Here is a 16,575-nt window from a genome sequence, read left to right as displayed (position 1 = left end):
GTATTGATATTTGAAAATTATATTACAGATTTCTGTGAATTATGAAATTAAAGGAACACGTTGCCTTGGATCGGACGAGTTGGTCTATAAAAAGCGTTTGTAACCGTTTTTTATAAAATGCATATGGTTTGAAAGATGTTTTAAAAGTAGCATACAATGATCCACACAAGTTTGCCTCGAAATTGCGTGGTTTTCCTGTTACTGTGCGAACTAACACGGTCGGCCATTTATGGGAGTCAAATTTTTGACTCCCATAAATGGCCGACCGTGTTAGTCGACGAGGTAAAGGGAAAACCATGCAATTTCCAGGCATGTTTGTGTGGATCATTGTATTCTACTTTTACAACATCTTTCTGCCCATGTGCATTTTATTAAAAAAACGATTACAAACGCTTTTCAAAGACCAACTCGACCGATCCAAAGCAACGTGTTCCTTTAAATCCATAGGCACGATACAAATACGTACTTATTTAAGCTTTAAAAGGCACTCATCAATATATTTTTAATCCATTGATTAATCAGCTGGCTATAGATTGATTGATGGTTCATAATCAAAGGCACTAATTAAACATTATTTGCATAAGTTTACATACAAAAGTTGTTTGTCCAAAAGCCATTTTTATATAATTGCTTTTGGATTTTCTGGCTATAGATTGATTGATGGTTCATAATCAAAGGCACTAATTAAACATTATTTGCATAAGTTTACATACAAAAGTTGTTTGTCCAAAAGCCATTTGTATATAATTGCTTTTGGATTTTAAACAATTCAGTTTTATAGATTATAATTCAATATATACAATGTCAATTGAAAATGTTATCGCTGATTTTGGTACGTATTCCATAAGTCAATCAAACATCAAGGGTTTGAGAGAGGTTCAAGTTTTTTTCAAAAAAAATATACCAAAAATGAGAGTGAAAGAACCCACTAATCCTTCCTCAGAGTTGTACTAATTTACAAAATACTGACATCCTTAAATAAAATTCAAACAAACAAACAAACAACCCCCCCCCAAAAAAAAAAAAAAAACCCAAACACAACAACAACAACAACAACAAACAAAACAACAGCAGCAGCAGCAACAACAACAAAAACTGCTTGAAAATGTTTAGGGAGTACAAGAGGCCTCATGCCAATCATTGGGATTTGAGGATGTTGAAGTTTTATAAAGTAACAAAAAGTAACTTCATTTAAAATAAAACATACAGTAGAACTATCAAATAACGTTTCATAATTAAGTGACACAACCAAGGTGGTCCTGGCATTGAATGTTGTTCTTTCCTGTCACTGTGCCAGTCATTTCCTTAACTTTCTTTGGGCTGGAAATGTGTTGCCAAGTTGCCATTATTTTCTGTAGGTCTATATCAGAAGGTTACTGTAAGCACAGAAAGTGTTCATGCCATCTCAAATTTCTTCTTTACTCTTGGGTGAAGGGAAGCAAATCAAGTGAACTATCTTGCTCATATGCATGCAAATGCAATATTGGCAAAGCTGAACTTCAGACTTCAAATGTCTCCAACAGTGGAAATTCCAATGCTGTGCAAATAACCAGTCCATACAGCTCCTTCGAAGCCTTTATTTGGACAGAAGATACACTGCTTGACGAGTAGCGCCCTCTGTTGTCCAAACAGCTGCAATGTCCATATAGGCCTAGCCTGGTAAAATGCTAGATACCAGTTTGACTGGGTATTTAGATTCTTACAAACGTACCTTTGACCTCAAACTAATTTCACACGGAGATTCACTGTCAATTCAAATACATGCATACGCTGTATTACGTAGTGAATAAAACAATAATGTACACAACACTATGCACGCTTATGCTGCATGCAGATGATCGAACGTGCAAGCTGACACTACATCACCTCGGACCAATCATAACACAGATACGGAAAGCTTAGGTCACAGCACGTTTATCCAATGAGATCACTGTATCAAATGAAATAATTTGGCCTGTGAAGACCGATGCCTGTCTTTATCCGCAAGCATAAAGACAGGGCACCCGAGTCTACAATATCCATAGCCTGAATATCTCAGATGTAACCCTACATGTGTGCAGGTTTTCCAAGTGGTATCGCTCGATTGATAATTCTTTCACTTAAACAGTTAAAATTTACGAATTAAACATTTTCAAGTGTCATATTATGTGGGAGCATTAAACACATCTTGATAATAGAGTGACATAAATGCAGAAAAATTTAGTAGAATTCCATTGGTTAATAAAAGAGCAATACTTGCGTGTCGGAAAACTGTCGGTCATCCATGAGTATTCTTATGCCAGCTGGTGCTTGAGTTTCTGGATTTTTATACAAGGTGTTCTTTTGTCCCCCAGAAAGTTCAACAGCTTACTGATGCAAACTCGGCCGTTCTCATTCCACTCGGTGATTCAATACCTACTGCACACAGAGCCTCAGTGCTTCTAATAAATGTTCAATAGAGACCTGCCCCTTGGCATAAGAACAGCTTGCTACGCATCTATCAATCTGTGACTGTTGTAATTCCAGACGGTAGATGAGATTGTAGTTATTGACCAGACCCACTGTCTCCTCTCTACTCAGATAGCCTGGTGACAAACAAAAAAATAGGAAACTAATTTACAGTAGGGTTTATTATTCATGCAGCTCGAGGTCTAGGAGTGGGTTAAATGTTTCAAAGGAATGGATGGAAATTTTCAGGAAGTTACCCATCAAAACATATTATAGGGACATGCTCTATAAGCAATAATGGTTAAGTATCTTCCTGAAGGACACAAGTGCCACCAACAGGAATCAAACCAACACTCTGCTGATCAGAAACACCTGAGCTGGATGGCATTTCTATAGTTCTCAAAAAGCTTCTGTGAACAGGGCCCAATTTCATGAGTCTGCTTATCGCCCTATCCTGCACTTTCTCCACTTACTGTGTAAGTGCAGATTAAGCACATAATTTCTTCAATAGCTGTGCAAGTGGAGAATGCCTAGTAATGTAGTACACTCACTGGTTACGCATGCACAAAAGGATTCTTTGTATACTGTAAAGCAGAGCAACAAAATTTGGCCCTGTATTCACAGTGCAAGAGAAGTAGATCCAAAGTAATAACTCTTTGCATCTGGAGAACATTACATTTGTTATCGACAGGCATGTATAAAGAAGTTCTGATCCCCCATCTCTTACCGGTATTAGTACTGTCCAAATTATACAATCCCTTAGCGAGATGTTTGAAGCGGGCAAACCATGGTTGGTCCTCCTTAACCTTGACCGGGATCTTGGCTGCCATGGCCTGCTGCCTCTTCTGTCGATTCTCCTGAGCCATGACTGCAAGCTCAGCCTGTTCAGAGTTACCATGATCAACCCGGATGTGGGCCGGGGGTGGGCCACTGTCCAGGGGCGGCGGTGATGGGGAGTCATACAGGGTGATTTCTCTCTCAACCGTTGTGGGAGATTTTATGCCAAGTCTCTGTACAGTGGAGATACAACTTGATAAATGAAAAATGTCGCAGACAATCTAGATAACAGAAAACTTGTGAGCAATAGTTTTCTGATTCAGCATTTCAATGAAATTGGGCAACAATTGCTTCTATGCTCCTGGTTGTTCACTGCATTGGTGCTCTGCCTTTGAAATGCCCGTATTTTTACATGCCAAATGAAACAAAACGTGTCCTAAAATAGAGGTGCACTTCACCTGAAAATGGTTCGAATCCCACCAGAATAGTGATTTTTTGTTCATAGAAATCAGCAAGTACTTAGTATACAGTGCTAACACACATTGGTGTAAGGGTAAAACAAAAACTAATATTGTTTATCCCGTTGCAAATTAACATCTATTAAATCATTGTGTTCCCTGCTGCTAAAACATAGTCTTCAAACTGCCCCTAGCTACCGGGCAATCTCGGTAGTCTAGTTGGTAAGATACTGCTCTAGATGCAAAGTTTGTGTGTTCGAATCCCACTCGAGTAATATACCTGTAATTTTTTTCCACAGAACTCGGGCAAGTGCTAACACACATAGGTGTAAGGGTAAAACCAAAATGGATATTCCTCAAAATCGTTTGGACTTACCCCAAGAGGTTTCCTTGTTTCCCAGGGTGGTGGTGCAGGCTCCTGAGGTACGCTAGGAGACCCTGACTTAGTAATCATCTTCTGGCCACCATCTCCTCCCTGCTTTGGCCAGGTACTGGGGCGAGCTATGTCAGTATTTAGTGTGGCAGCCTGAGGAGCAAGGGGTTTGACCCGACCAAGAAATTCTAAAAAAGCTACCCAACTGGACAAGAAGAAAACACACAAAAAACATTACATATGAAATGGGGCATATTTCTTGAAACCTTGAGAGTTGAAGCTGTCAAATCAATGAACCCAAATCATCTCTGGAAGGGTCAAGTCTAGTGCTCTTATTAGTATCATGATGAATGTTATATGGAAAGTCCAAGAAAGGGTACCGCTTTCGCTCTGAATTTCTGGGTTATGTGTTTAAGCAAAGGCCCAGTAACATGGAGTACAGTAAAGGATGGAGTAACCAGTAAAAATGTGCTTGAAGTAAGCACAGAATTCCCTGCCTCAGTAAGCGCAAATTCTTTGCTTACTGTAAGCAGAGCCATGAAAATTGGCCCTGATGAGGATTGCAAGGCCAATCCAAGGTGGGATTTGAACCAGGGTTCACAAAGGTGAAAGGCAGAGAAAGAAACCACTCAGCCAACCTAAACCAACCTAAACCCCACTCTAATATATTATTATTATTGTATAAAAAGAAGAACATAGCGAAGACAGTGGTAGTACGTCTGTGAGGTGTATATTCTCTTTCTTGATGACTCACCTGTGTTGATTTTCCCCAGTATCACATCTTTGCATGAGTTTTTCCATCAGAGATCCCTGCAGTGGAATCCTATGCTTGAAACACACCTCCTGAATCTACACAAGTAACAAAAGGATATCAAGTTTTTACATTTAAAAATGGGGAAAGGCCATAACGAGACATTGTAAAACTTATGTTCACAAAATCTGACAGAACATGAGCCACAATTCATTGTTCTGACTAAAACATCAACACTGAATTTGTTGATATTCTCATAGCTTGGTTGGTATGGTGAGTTTGTCCAATAACTGGACCCATTATGTCTACGCAGAAAGAATAATCCATAATTGAAATACACAATCTCAAAAACTGACATACTTCCCCATAACCACATTCAGACAATAATTCAAAGTGAAAATGATTCTGAAAATGCTTTCTACCAACGTAAGCTGCAGTGCGTCTAACCAGGTTAGTTTGTATCAAGAGTGATTACCAAACGTAAACCTTCCTGTTACAATGTAGTGCTACAAGCTGTTGGTCAAGCCGTGTGTTGTGAAATCCACGTAAAAGAACCCAGTGCACTTATCGAAAAAAAGAAGGGGTTCGCCCCGGTGTTCCTGGTTTGATTGGCAGCATATTGCGCCAAAGTATCGGATAAAGCGCTTTATAAAAACGTATCATTATTATAACAAGAACTGACCTTTTCCTTGGTGAGTGTACCATTACTTCTTGTATCTCTCTCCATGAAGTCTTTCTTCATTGCTTGAAGGTCAGTAGGATCCTGGTTGCCTTGTATGTACTGCTGCTCTAACAACATCAACAGCTTAGCGTCCTCCCTGTCAGAAAACACTCTCTGCGGCCTCCTGTATAGCAAATATCACTTTGTATTTACCTTTACACAATGTGCATTAAGCTGTTACTTTCCTGAAGTTCAGTGAAATTTGTGCATCAAATTCGCTTTGCATTTGCATTTGCAGGAAGTACGAAACAGGCTTCATATAATATAACTCGGTTTCCCTTATACTCTTGTTTAATTCCTTTACCACAATATTTATCTGACAAATGAGATTCACAATGTGAAATTTATAGGGAAATTCCTCAAATCGGTTATGTTTAATGTACTTGGATCAAAAATAGAATTAGGTAGTCTAGTCCCTATATCAATCAATTAATCAATATAACATATATTTCCACATTCACATGAAGGCCATCCTAAAAGCCGATCCTTGTGGTGGATGTGCCCGTTACAACAACACAAAACAAAACAGGATAAACAGCACTAAATAGATGAATAAATAAATACCAACTGTTACGGTAAATAACAACATTATACACATAATGAATGTTTATGAGTGCAATGGTGCGAATATGTTCATGAGTTGAAAGATGGAATGTTCTATTCAACGAGGCGGAGCCGAGTCGAATGGAACATTCCAGCTTTCAACTCATGAACATATTCGCACCATTGCACGAATGAAAAACATTCATTATTTGTTTTATATAACATCCAAGTAGATCTTTGTCATTTTGATTGAAAGACACAACTTTCAAAACAAACAAAGCGTAGGCCTACAATTTGTTATTGTATAATCCGAATGCTAGTATTAGTAATTTTACTAATATTATTCCTTGCAGTAATGCTAGTATTAGTAATTTTACTAATATTATTCTCTGCAGTAACACTGCTGCGTTACAAAGACGCGCACGCAGTGATGTTTTTACTCAGCTTTTTCGTTCCATCCGAAAAGTACCATTGCACGCTGGCAGCGTGCAATGGTACTTTTCGGATGGAACGAAAAAGCACGGTGAGTGACTCAGCGTGCAATGGTACTTTTATTTGCTATCACGTGACGGACAATCCTCCAATCAAATGGCAAGGATCGGCTTGGGTGTTATATAAAAAGGTTTAACCATGGTTAAACAAGGTATATATAACGCTGGAGCAGAGCATGTATGCGAAGTAAACAAAGGGACGAAAAATAAAACAAACAACACAATTTTTTGAGTTAATGTTAAGAGAAGAATTATCAGAAATAATAGGAAAAATAAAGCTTTTACTTACTTTGCAATAATTTGAGGCTCATTTTCAATGCCAAAACTGAAAGAAAAGTGAAAAAGTTAAAAGCTGCAATAAATTCCTATAAAAAACTATGCACAATTTCACTACAATAAGTAGGCTAGAAACAATAGCATCTTAGAATGCATAGACGCAGTAGTACATTAACAAAAACCTGCATGTGACATCACACGCCCAAAAAGCCCCTTACTGGGGTCAAAGGAGGCAATTGATGTTTGTTAATGCGTAAAAGCGTGTGCCTGAGCTCAGCATCTGTGTAACGTTTCGAGTTTTGCATGGGGTTTCTCGGATCGATGTGGCTGGCTGCCAAAAGGCACCTTTAACATGCCTGCAGTTAAACCACCTTGTAGCCGTGTCCTTCACAGTTCAGCTTTTCAGCTGCGAGTAAGGATGATTAGCCTCCCAGATTATTATTATTATTCCATGGAGAAATAGATCTCTCTTGATCAACTTACCTCTGCATCTGACCGGTCTGACGACTGGTTTTCTCCGACTGTATTTGTCTCATGTCACGAGGTGTTGCTCTCTGCTCTGCTGCCCTTCGCTGCTGTTTCTGCTGACGACGCTGATTAGAGTCCTTAGAAGTCGTCTCGTATTTGTCAATCTGATCATCAAGGTCTACCTCGTCGGCAGGGGGATTGTCCGGTGCATTGACAAACCTTTCATGACAAATGTTAGTGAAAGGAGTGTTTTACACTTAATTCAGATGAGAAGCGTTTAGTTTTCATCCCAGGGGTTTGCAGTTATTTTTATCCTCAGCGCTAGAGTAAACTAAAAAACAAAATTGGTTTGTATCTGAGAAACTGGTGGATACTAAAATAAAAAAGAATGCTGGGCTTGTAGCTCAAATCTTTTACTGGTCCAAAAAATTTGTTACAACCGAAATCAAAATGAAAAGAACACTATCTCATTTTTCTTATGGCTAGTACTTCAATACTTAACTGAATTGAAAGATATTTGTATAATCAGTAAACATATAATGCAGTAACGTGTTGTCATTCAAAAACAGAAAACCGTCTTACTTGTACCATTATAATTTTTCTGGCTCGATGCTAAAATCACTTGCCTCCGACCTTGGGTCTGCGTTAATTTTGAACCCTGAAGTGACACAAGGCTACCGTCTGCCATGCATACCATTTTGGGAGCTAATTTGCAAATACAAATTATGGCGAGCATAAAATGCTCACTCCAACACACGGGGACTACAAAAAAATGCGCATCCAAATTTAGTGTAAAGATGACGTCAGGTGAATTGGGTTAACACTAGTTCAATCTCACTAGGCAGACAAAAAAATTACTGATATCAGACAAAAGTCTGAAATTTCTCATCTCGGATGTTTTTAATACCTGTTAACAGATTTTTGAAGGAGTGTCTCCGCCTCGGCTGTTCCCAGCTGAGCCCGAGCCAGGTACTGAATCAACTTCTCATAATTCACCATGTCAACATTGTCCTCCTTGCAGAAGTTTGAGAACAGCAACCTCAACATGTTGGTTGGTATGGGCAGCTGATGCTTCATAGCTATCATATTCACCTGCGGCTGGCTGACGAAACCGCTTAACTTGCGATCGTACTCGGCCAGGTCCTTGTATATGTCCTGGAAGCAGAAGGGGTCGTACTCCACGAAGAGCTCCCTCAGCTGATCGGTGAGGCTGACTTCGGGCTGATTGACGAGGGTTGGGGATGGGGAACGGGACTTGTTCCAGGAATCCCGAGATGGGGACAGGGAATTCGGACTTGGAATCGGAGGCAGGATGCTGATGAAAGAAAAAAGGAAATGTTTCAGGAAACTGGAGCAACTAAGGTTTTATCTTACTTTACTTACTACAACTGTGTGATCATCCAAAAAATAAACTGATTGCTTATAATTTGAAAGCTTATTGATTCTACAAAATTCATCAAAGCTTGAGTCCTCGAGAAAGATATTTCCATCTAGAAAAATACCATTCGAAGACCCCCCCAACCAAATATGCTTATTTCGACTGCTACGATTTAAATAAGACTTGTAAGGCAGTGTACACTCTTGGTAATTACTCAAAATAATTTTTGTCATAAAACCTTTCTTGATTACGAGTAATGGGGAGAGGTTGATAGTATAAAACATTGTGAGAAACAGCTCCCTCTGAAGTGACGTAGTTTTCGAGAAAATTTATTTTCCACGAATTTGATTTCCAGGCCTCCGATTTAGAATTTGAGGTCTCGAAATCAAGCATCTGAAAGCATCTTTCATTAATATCTCGCAACTTAAATGACCGATTGAGCACAAATTTTCACAGGTTTGCTTTTTTTTGCATATGTTGAGATACACCAACTGTTAAGACTATTCCTTGACAACAGTGTTCCAATGTCTTCAAGAAAAAACACAAACGAACCAACACCAACTATGCTTGTTTTCACAACAAAGGGACAATCCAATTTTATTAAATTCTCAAGGTTGGTTGTACGGTCATTTATTGAAAACATGCGAAGGAGAATAAACCAACTCTCTCAAAAACAAAAAGTGAATTTTCCTTTTAATCAATTGGTTTATATGATTCTGCGCTTGTACTCACGCGTGTATTGCTGGTAAACTATGATGGCGCCCTCCTGTGCCATGGATGTGTGAGTTGCTTTTGTCGGCTGGAGCTGTCTGTGAATAGATAATCCTTTCTTTCTTAATCTGAATCAACAAATGAAAATATTTAGTTTCTTTTATAGCTTAGTAACTCCGGGTAATAAATGTATTACCTTGAATGTCATCCACATCAAACTGCAAAAATTTGTACACAAAAAATTATATAACTTGTTATGCTTTTTTATTTTATATTTTATATAAGGAGCAAATGTGAACAATAGCCCAACAGATATTGACATGGTCAATGAACAGAATGAAATTTGAATCAGACTGAAGGATCTTAAAAGAAGAACTCTGATGGGCTAACCAAATGGCTCACTGCAGCTAAGATTTACCAGAAAAGAAAAACAGAAAAACAAAGATATATGGTACCAAGGAAACACTGAATTATGTAAGAAGGAGGTGTCCATGCACACGGCATTTAAATGACTGAATCCTTCCTCAGTAATGTTGCCAACAAAAGAGACATTATTGGTCAAGTTCGCCCAACCCAAAGACCAATGGTTAACTGGTGGGTTTTTTAAGTGACATGTCAAAGCGACCCCCAACTCAATTGTTTTGCGCCTTTGAATGTCTTTGAAATAGATATATGGCACCACACAAATGCTGTCAATCATTATCATCATCGGGTACGTTGTCATTTTCTGATAACTGGTCCAGTCTGCACTGTGCTATGAAAACGGCTATTGACAACCAGCGATGCGACCATGCTCAGAAGCTGGTTCCAAATGGTATCTTAGCGTAGTCAAGCTATCGTCAACTAGACAACGTTTGGGCCAACTTAGCCAAACTATATTAGTCAATGATAATTCTTGCCTGGACTTGGCCTTTGTTTGTTGACCTTTGACCTTGCAGCAGACAGTAAGGCGTTAATGGTGCAAATTATGAAAAAGCCATATAGTTCGACTTATGCCTGCTGCGAGATACCTTAGAAATTTGCATGGTTGATCTTTACCCATTAGTTAACTGAGCTTTCCCAATTAACTTATAAATTATCCTAAGGAACTTACCTGTTTTTCGGGGTATTCCAATTTGATATTATTATTGTGATATTCTTGATAGGGAGGTTGGACCTCCATCGGAGGGGTGCCATTGGGTCCCTGTTGCAGAGGGGGGAGGCTCCGTAATGTACTAGCACTGGATGAAACAAAAACACCAAAACAAACTCACAGAAAATAATAACTCTGAAAGTTTTTACGAAATGTCCTAAATATCACTATCAGTCCAGATCATCACGAGAAAACACGCGGTCAGATAAGTAACACTGATTAGTAACACTGTCCAGGAAGCATTCAAGCATAACGTCCGTTTTGAAGCAGATTCACTGGCTCCCCGTTGGACAGAGGATCATCTACAAGATCATCCTACTTGTTATGAAAGCAATGGCCATCCTACATCTAGGGTGTGTTTTTGCAGAACTTTGTAACCAATTACTGTTTCAGTTGAACTTGCCAATGTTTGACCATTGGCCAATGACTTGCATTTAAGGTCAATCTTAGCTCATTGTGAGAAATCTGCCCCTGAAAATATAGACTACAAGGAGCTCTTTAGACATAGATCAGTGTGCGTGATTTCTTAATAACTGAAGAAAATAACAAATTAACCAATATCTACCCTTTCCATCAGACAGACATAAAAAAGGTCTGAAAAGCTGAAAAGTGCCAAAAATAGTTAAAGGCCCGACGTTTGCTTTTGTTACACTTGGCTTCCTGCTCTTGTTTGTTGTGTTGTCATTTAGCTTTTGAGAAGACTCTGCTCAGGTCAAAACGTCAGGCCATTACCTATTTTTGTTGCATCTATACCATTGGTCCTTTTGGTTGGTAAGTTGTATTCAACAGCTTATCCTATTTTCCTCATAATTTGAAATCTGAAAGTTTTGTTTACCTGGTTGGAGGGGAGTCAACAGCTATCTCTATTTGTTTCCCACCAACGATTTTCATGTTTCTCTTTGGCTGTATGTCCGTTCCGAATGGTGCATTTCTGGCCGCAGAGGCCTTACCTCTACGACTTGCCATCATGAGGTAATCTGCTTACGTTTCCATCTGTGCAAAAATATTATAAGATATCATTTAAATGAACATTACAGAATTGGTTTTTGCTAACAAATCAGTTACTGACAGTGAAAGCACTTTATGTAAACCACCATATACGTAAACTCACAAACCTGGTTTGGGATCGATCGGCCATCTGAGTCACGAAAAATTAGTGAAAAACCTATTACACATTTTGCATGGTATCGCGCAAAAACTAAAATGAATAAAATGCTCAGTGAGTGATAAACTCCAATCGGGGAATAACCACACGTGTACATGTGCATGTGTGCAGCAACATCCCGGCCGGTGGATACATTACTACACACACGCTATGTCTGTCGTTGCAATGTTATCTGTATCAGCAGGGATCCTCATTGTAGGACGTCGGATGTCAAGGGAGGGCCTGGGTTCATGTTGCAAACAACATTAACTTCAGATAGTGCGTGGGCCATGGTTTCTGCAGGCTGATCGGCCGGACTTTATGTTATTAACAATAAATAGACAGCGTTGGCTGATTGGTTTGATAAAGGTCGGTATACGTAGGTTCTAAAAAAGGCAACAAAATTACATCTTTGTGTCAACGTACCGACACCGGGTGGCGCCCGGTGTTCTTTTGTGTGCGGTTAAACATGCGCCTTGTGCGGCGGTGCGCCTTGTCTGCTGCCGTTTGAATTTTGGGGGGCAATTTTAGGGTCCTGCGCCTTGTTCGCCGAGCGTCTTATCCGCACGAAAATACGGTAGTTTTCTTTATTTCTCATCAAGTTTGACATTTCAGACAGAAATATTTTCAACTAGGGATGTTTTCTACTTTAGTAATCATTAGACTGTGTAAGTTTTATGTACATCTGTGATCTTCATGATTTTTGTTTCTTACCAATTCTGTAATGTTCCTTTTAGTAATCTGCACCAGTAATTAAGAGGTTGAAGGTGAACATCCAGTCCTACCTAGTCAACTTTTCTTTGTTCAATCGAAAAATTGTAACAAATTTACGACCTCCCAGATTGTTTGCAAACTTCAGGGATTCTTTGGGACCCATGAGAAATTACAACAAAATTGTTTTTTTTTGCATTAGGCCTCTTATAAAGGCAGTGGACACTATTGGTAATTGTCAAAGACTAGCCTTCACAGTTAGTGTATCTCAACAAATGCATAAAAAAACAAACCTGTGAAAGTTTTAGCTCAATCGGTCATCAAAGTTGCGAGATAATAATGAAAGAAAAAACACCCATGTCACACAAAGTGGTGTGCGTTTAGATGGTTACTTCGAGACCTCAAGTTCTAAATCTGAGGTCTCAAAATCAAATTCGTGGAAAATAACTTCTTTCTCGAAAACAATGGCACTTCAGAGGGAGCCGTTTCTCACAATGTTTTATACCATTAACCTCTCCCCATTACTCGTCACCAAGAAAGGTTTTATACCAATATCTATTTTGAGTAATTACCAATAGTGTTCCCACTGCCTTTAATTATTGCCATACATGTACATGTACATGATGCAAACAAACTAAGCCAACTAGCACTATCTCTAAAAAACGCCAAATCTCAAGAAGTAGCATCCAGAGAGCTGTTTTTGTGCATTTTAAAGTTTAATACATGCACAATAAGTTTGCATTTAAAAGAAACTATCATCTAATAAAACAAACTACAAAAAGTAACCGCGTATTTAAGTTCAAAGACATGTAATTTAATTGTGACTCTTTAAATTGGGGTCCAGTTAAATTGTATCTAGCGGTAATGACATTGACCAGACCCACTAACTAAGACGCTGACGCAGCTGTCCTACCTTTAAAGGGAAGGTATACAATTGGTTATTACTTAAAACAAATATTAACTTAAAAACCGACTTGGTTTTGAGCATTGGAGAGCTGTTGGTAGTATATAACATTGTGGGAAACGACTCCCTGTGAAGTATCGCAATTTTTGAGAAAGAGTTAGTTTCTCAAAAACAATAAAAGACTTCTAACAATGAGGTCTTTTATTGCTATCTGAAACACACAAATTCGTCTAACAAGGAGTTTTTTCTTTCAAAAGTTGCTCGCTTCAATGACAAATGAAATTTTTTCACAAGTTTGTTATTTTATGCTTTATGTTGGGATACACCAAGTGAGAATACTGGTCTTTGACAATACCAACAAACGTGTTCAGTGCTTTCAAAATAAATTTGACATTGCAGGTGTAATAAAATAAGACTGCAGTTGTCCAAATTTATTTTTTAAAGTAAAGCGCCCTAGACCCAGTTACTCTGGGGGGTTTTCTCCGAAATTTGTCATTATCTTGTCTTGTCTTGTCTTTATTTACTGCACAAACTGCTGCCGCTGGGCTTTAAAGGCAGTGGACACTATTGGTAATTACTCAAATTAATTATCAGCATAAAACCTTACTTGGTAATGGGTAACGGGGAGAGGTTGATGGTATAAAACATTGTAAGAAACGGCTCCCTCTGAAGTGCCATAGTTTTCAAGAAAAAAGTAATTTTCCACGAATTTGATTTCGAGACCTTAGTCAGATTTAGAACTTGAGGTCTCGAAATCAACCATCTAACGCGCGCACACAACTTGGTGTGACAAGGGTTATTTTTCTTTCATTATTATCTCGCAACTACGATGGCCGATTGAGCTCAAATTTTCACAGGTTTGGTTTTTTATGCATAGTTGAGATACACCAACTGTGAAGGCTAGTCTTTGACAATTACCAATGCCAATAGTGTCCACTGCCTTTAAACGTGCAGACATTACCGGTCATACATTACAATACTAGTATGTAGAAGACTACCAATAATGACAAATTTCAGACAGTTCCTGGGGTCTATAACGCTCCTTCTTGGACCATCCTGTGGTCAATCGAGTGCAGCTGCAGACGGGCTAGACATTTAACATGACAATCGACAATGACATTCACTTTTCAGCAGCATCAAAGTTTCAAACCTCTGTACATCCCTGGTGGTGGTGGGCCTCGCCACCCGCTTTAGATGGCTAGTTTTAGTTTATCAACTATTAAATTAGTGTTCCGAATATCATTTATTGCTATTCCTCCTGAGCAAAAACGGTAATTTTTTGAAGTAAAAACAAAAACGAATGATGATGAGGAGGTGATAAAAAATAAATTTCAAAACAAACAAAACTCATCCACACAAACAACATTAAATCAACTATTTAATTAAAAATATATTCTTATTACCAGTTTCCGTTGCACAAATTCTGTGATGTGTAACATCGTGGAAGCTCAACAAATAGCTAATAAGATCAAGTTTGACGCTGAAATATCAACCAAAAAAGGATTATACTTTTACACTGACACTGTCATCAAACACCGACCCGATCAACCCGGCCCATCACTTAATTATCCGATCCTAGCGCTGGCAACGATAAACAAAATTTAGTCTGTATCCGAAACATACGGTAAATATACGGTAAGCATACTCGGGGCGTAGTCCGGAACTAGACTATCGTAAGTCAGACAGAGGGCGCTATTTTATTTAATGCATAGAAATAGAACTTTCTATGATTTTATGCATAGAAATTAGTTTCGCGGCAGAAAAGAAGTGGAAAATGCGGTGCATGCAATGGATGGAAGCTAACTAGTGATTGTACGGTTTAGAGAATACCGGTATTTGTATTGACCGATATTGTGAGGATTAAGGATTCCTCAGATGAGCCAATGGGAGGAATGGATCAAATACAATTGAGATCAGATAAAACTTACGAACCCTATAACACTTTTTGTTTCTCTTTGACCCGCCTACTTCAATTTACCCGATGGAGACCATAACAAGTTTTTAAACACTAACACATAACAGCTCTGATTAAGAGAATATTATTTGTTAAGTTTATTGCCAGTAGAAGAACTGTTTTGAATTACAATCTCAACTCACTGGAATGTACTTTCAGTATTAGATTTGATATTAGGAACAAAATATGATGGACTGCATAAAGCAGTTGTTTGTTCTCATGTTCAGGTTTTTCTTGGTGTATGTGGTTTACATGCATTGATAATAATGACACTGTAATACACTTGGTCAATATTTTGTATTATGACGAAAAAAGAGGGTGTAAGTGTAACTGCATGTAATTGACTATCCATTTTTATTGAATAGCGCCCTCTATATTCACAACAAACTTGTTTAATGATTTTGGTGAGGGCAAACGGGGCATGGTGTTCATAAAATTCTTTGATTTGTCAAGTTTGTCTATTATTTTAATTGAAGAGGTTTCGAAATAAAAGTTAAACTGACAGTGTTGAATTTTGAAATCAAGTTTAAACAATATTGGAAATAAGAACAACACTAAAGCAATACCACAAAGTTGCTGAGGATATGATGAAGAAGCAATATTACACTCATGAGGTAATTAGATGGTTTTCCTTAAAAAAAAATACCACCACATTGTCATTGTTTCAAAAGCAAACTACTTTTAATCAAGACTCATTTGATGTAGCCTGTGCATCCATGTACCCGGTTTAGATACCAGAATATCTTGTTTGAGGCCTAATACATGTTATTATTAATTTTCCTCAGATTAAAGGCCGAGGGTCTACCTCTAAAAAACTAAAAAACTAAACTTCTAACTGATTCAAGATTACACTTATTTCATTTTTGCAGGGCATCATGGTAATTAACCTTTAATCTGCATTTTAAGGAAACAATGTTTTCAATGGATTTTAATCAGAATTTGACAAAAACCAAAAATGTTAGGCCTAAAATAAGATAATTGTTCATGAATCGTTTTAACACGAAAAATCGTTTTCTTAGAATAAATATGATGACATTTTTATAAGGCCTAATAATGGGATTATTTTCGCAATGGAAAAGATAGTGTGACGTCTGATGATCAGGCTAAGCACAGCCTCTCTAGAAAGCCAATACAGTAGCGCCCTCTATCACTTGACTTACGGTAGCTATGTTTCAGATACAGACTAAATTTTGTTTATCGTTACCAGCGCCAGGATAATTGATGGGTTGGTCGGTCGGTGGTCTTTGATGACAGTGTTAAAGTGCAATCCTTTTTGGTTAAAACTGTATTTTTTAGCCATTTGTTGATTCAGGAACGATCGGACAATCATCGCAAGAGGGCGCAACAACACGAAGG

At 38.3% G+C, this 16,575-nt stretch overlaps 1 protein-coding gene across 2 annotated transcripts; it reads right to left on the bottom strand.

The window, feature by feature from the left end:
• Positions 1-1,061: 1,061 nt before the first annotated feature.
• LOC117297357 (uncharacterized protein C1orf87-like) lies at positions 1,062-14,809 on the bottom strand. Of its 2 annotated transcripts, none has more exons than XM_033780338.1 (12): positions 14,669-14,809; positions 11,342-11,499; positions 10,468-10,594; positions 9,396-9,502; positions 8,193-8,600; positions 7,301-7,504; positions 6,831-6,866; positions 5,469-5,631; positions 4,790-4,884; positions 4,039-4,240; positions 3,155-3,437; positions 1,062-2,564 (listed from the first exon to the last, which is right to left on the bottom strand). In XM_033780338.1, the coding sequence occupies exons 2-12, from the start codon at positions 11,473-11,475 to the stop codon at positions 2,395-2,397; spliced, it is 1,929 nt and encodes a 642-aa protein (XP_033636229.1). In that variant the 5' UTR covers positions 11,476-11,499; positions 14,669-14,809; the 3' UTR covers positions 1,062-2,394. The 2 variants fall into 2 exon arrangements, with proteins under 2 accessions (XP_033636229.1, XP_033636230.1); XM_033780339.1 differs by having other exon boundaries at positions 9,396-9,472.
• Positions 14,810-16,575: the final 1,766 nt, after the last annotated feature.

This window comes from Asterias rubens, chromosome 12, assembly GCF_902459465.1.
Source record: "Asterias rubens chromosome 12, eAstRub1.3, whole genome shotgun sequence".
NCBI lineage: Eukaryota > Metazoa > Echinodermata > Asteroidea > Forcipulatida > Asteriidae > Asterias > Asterias rubens.
Note: the sequence above shows the minus strand (reverse complement) of the source record. Positions and strands in the feature narration are given on the sequence as shown.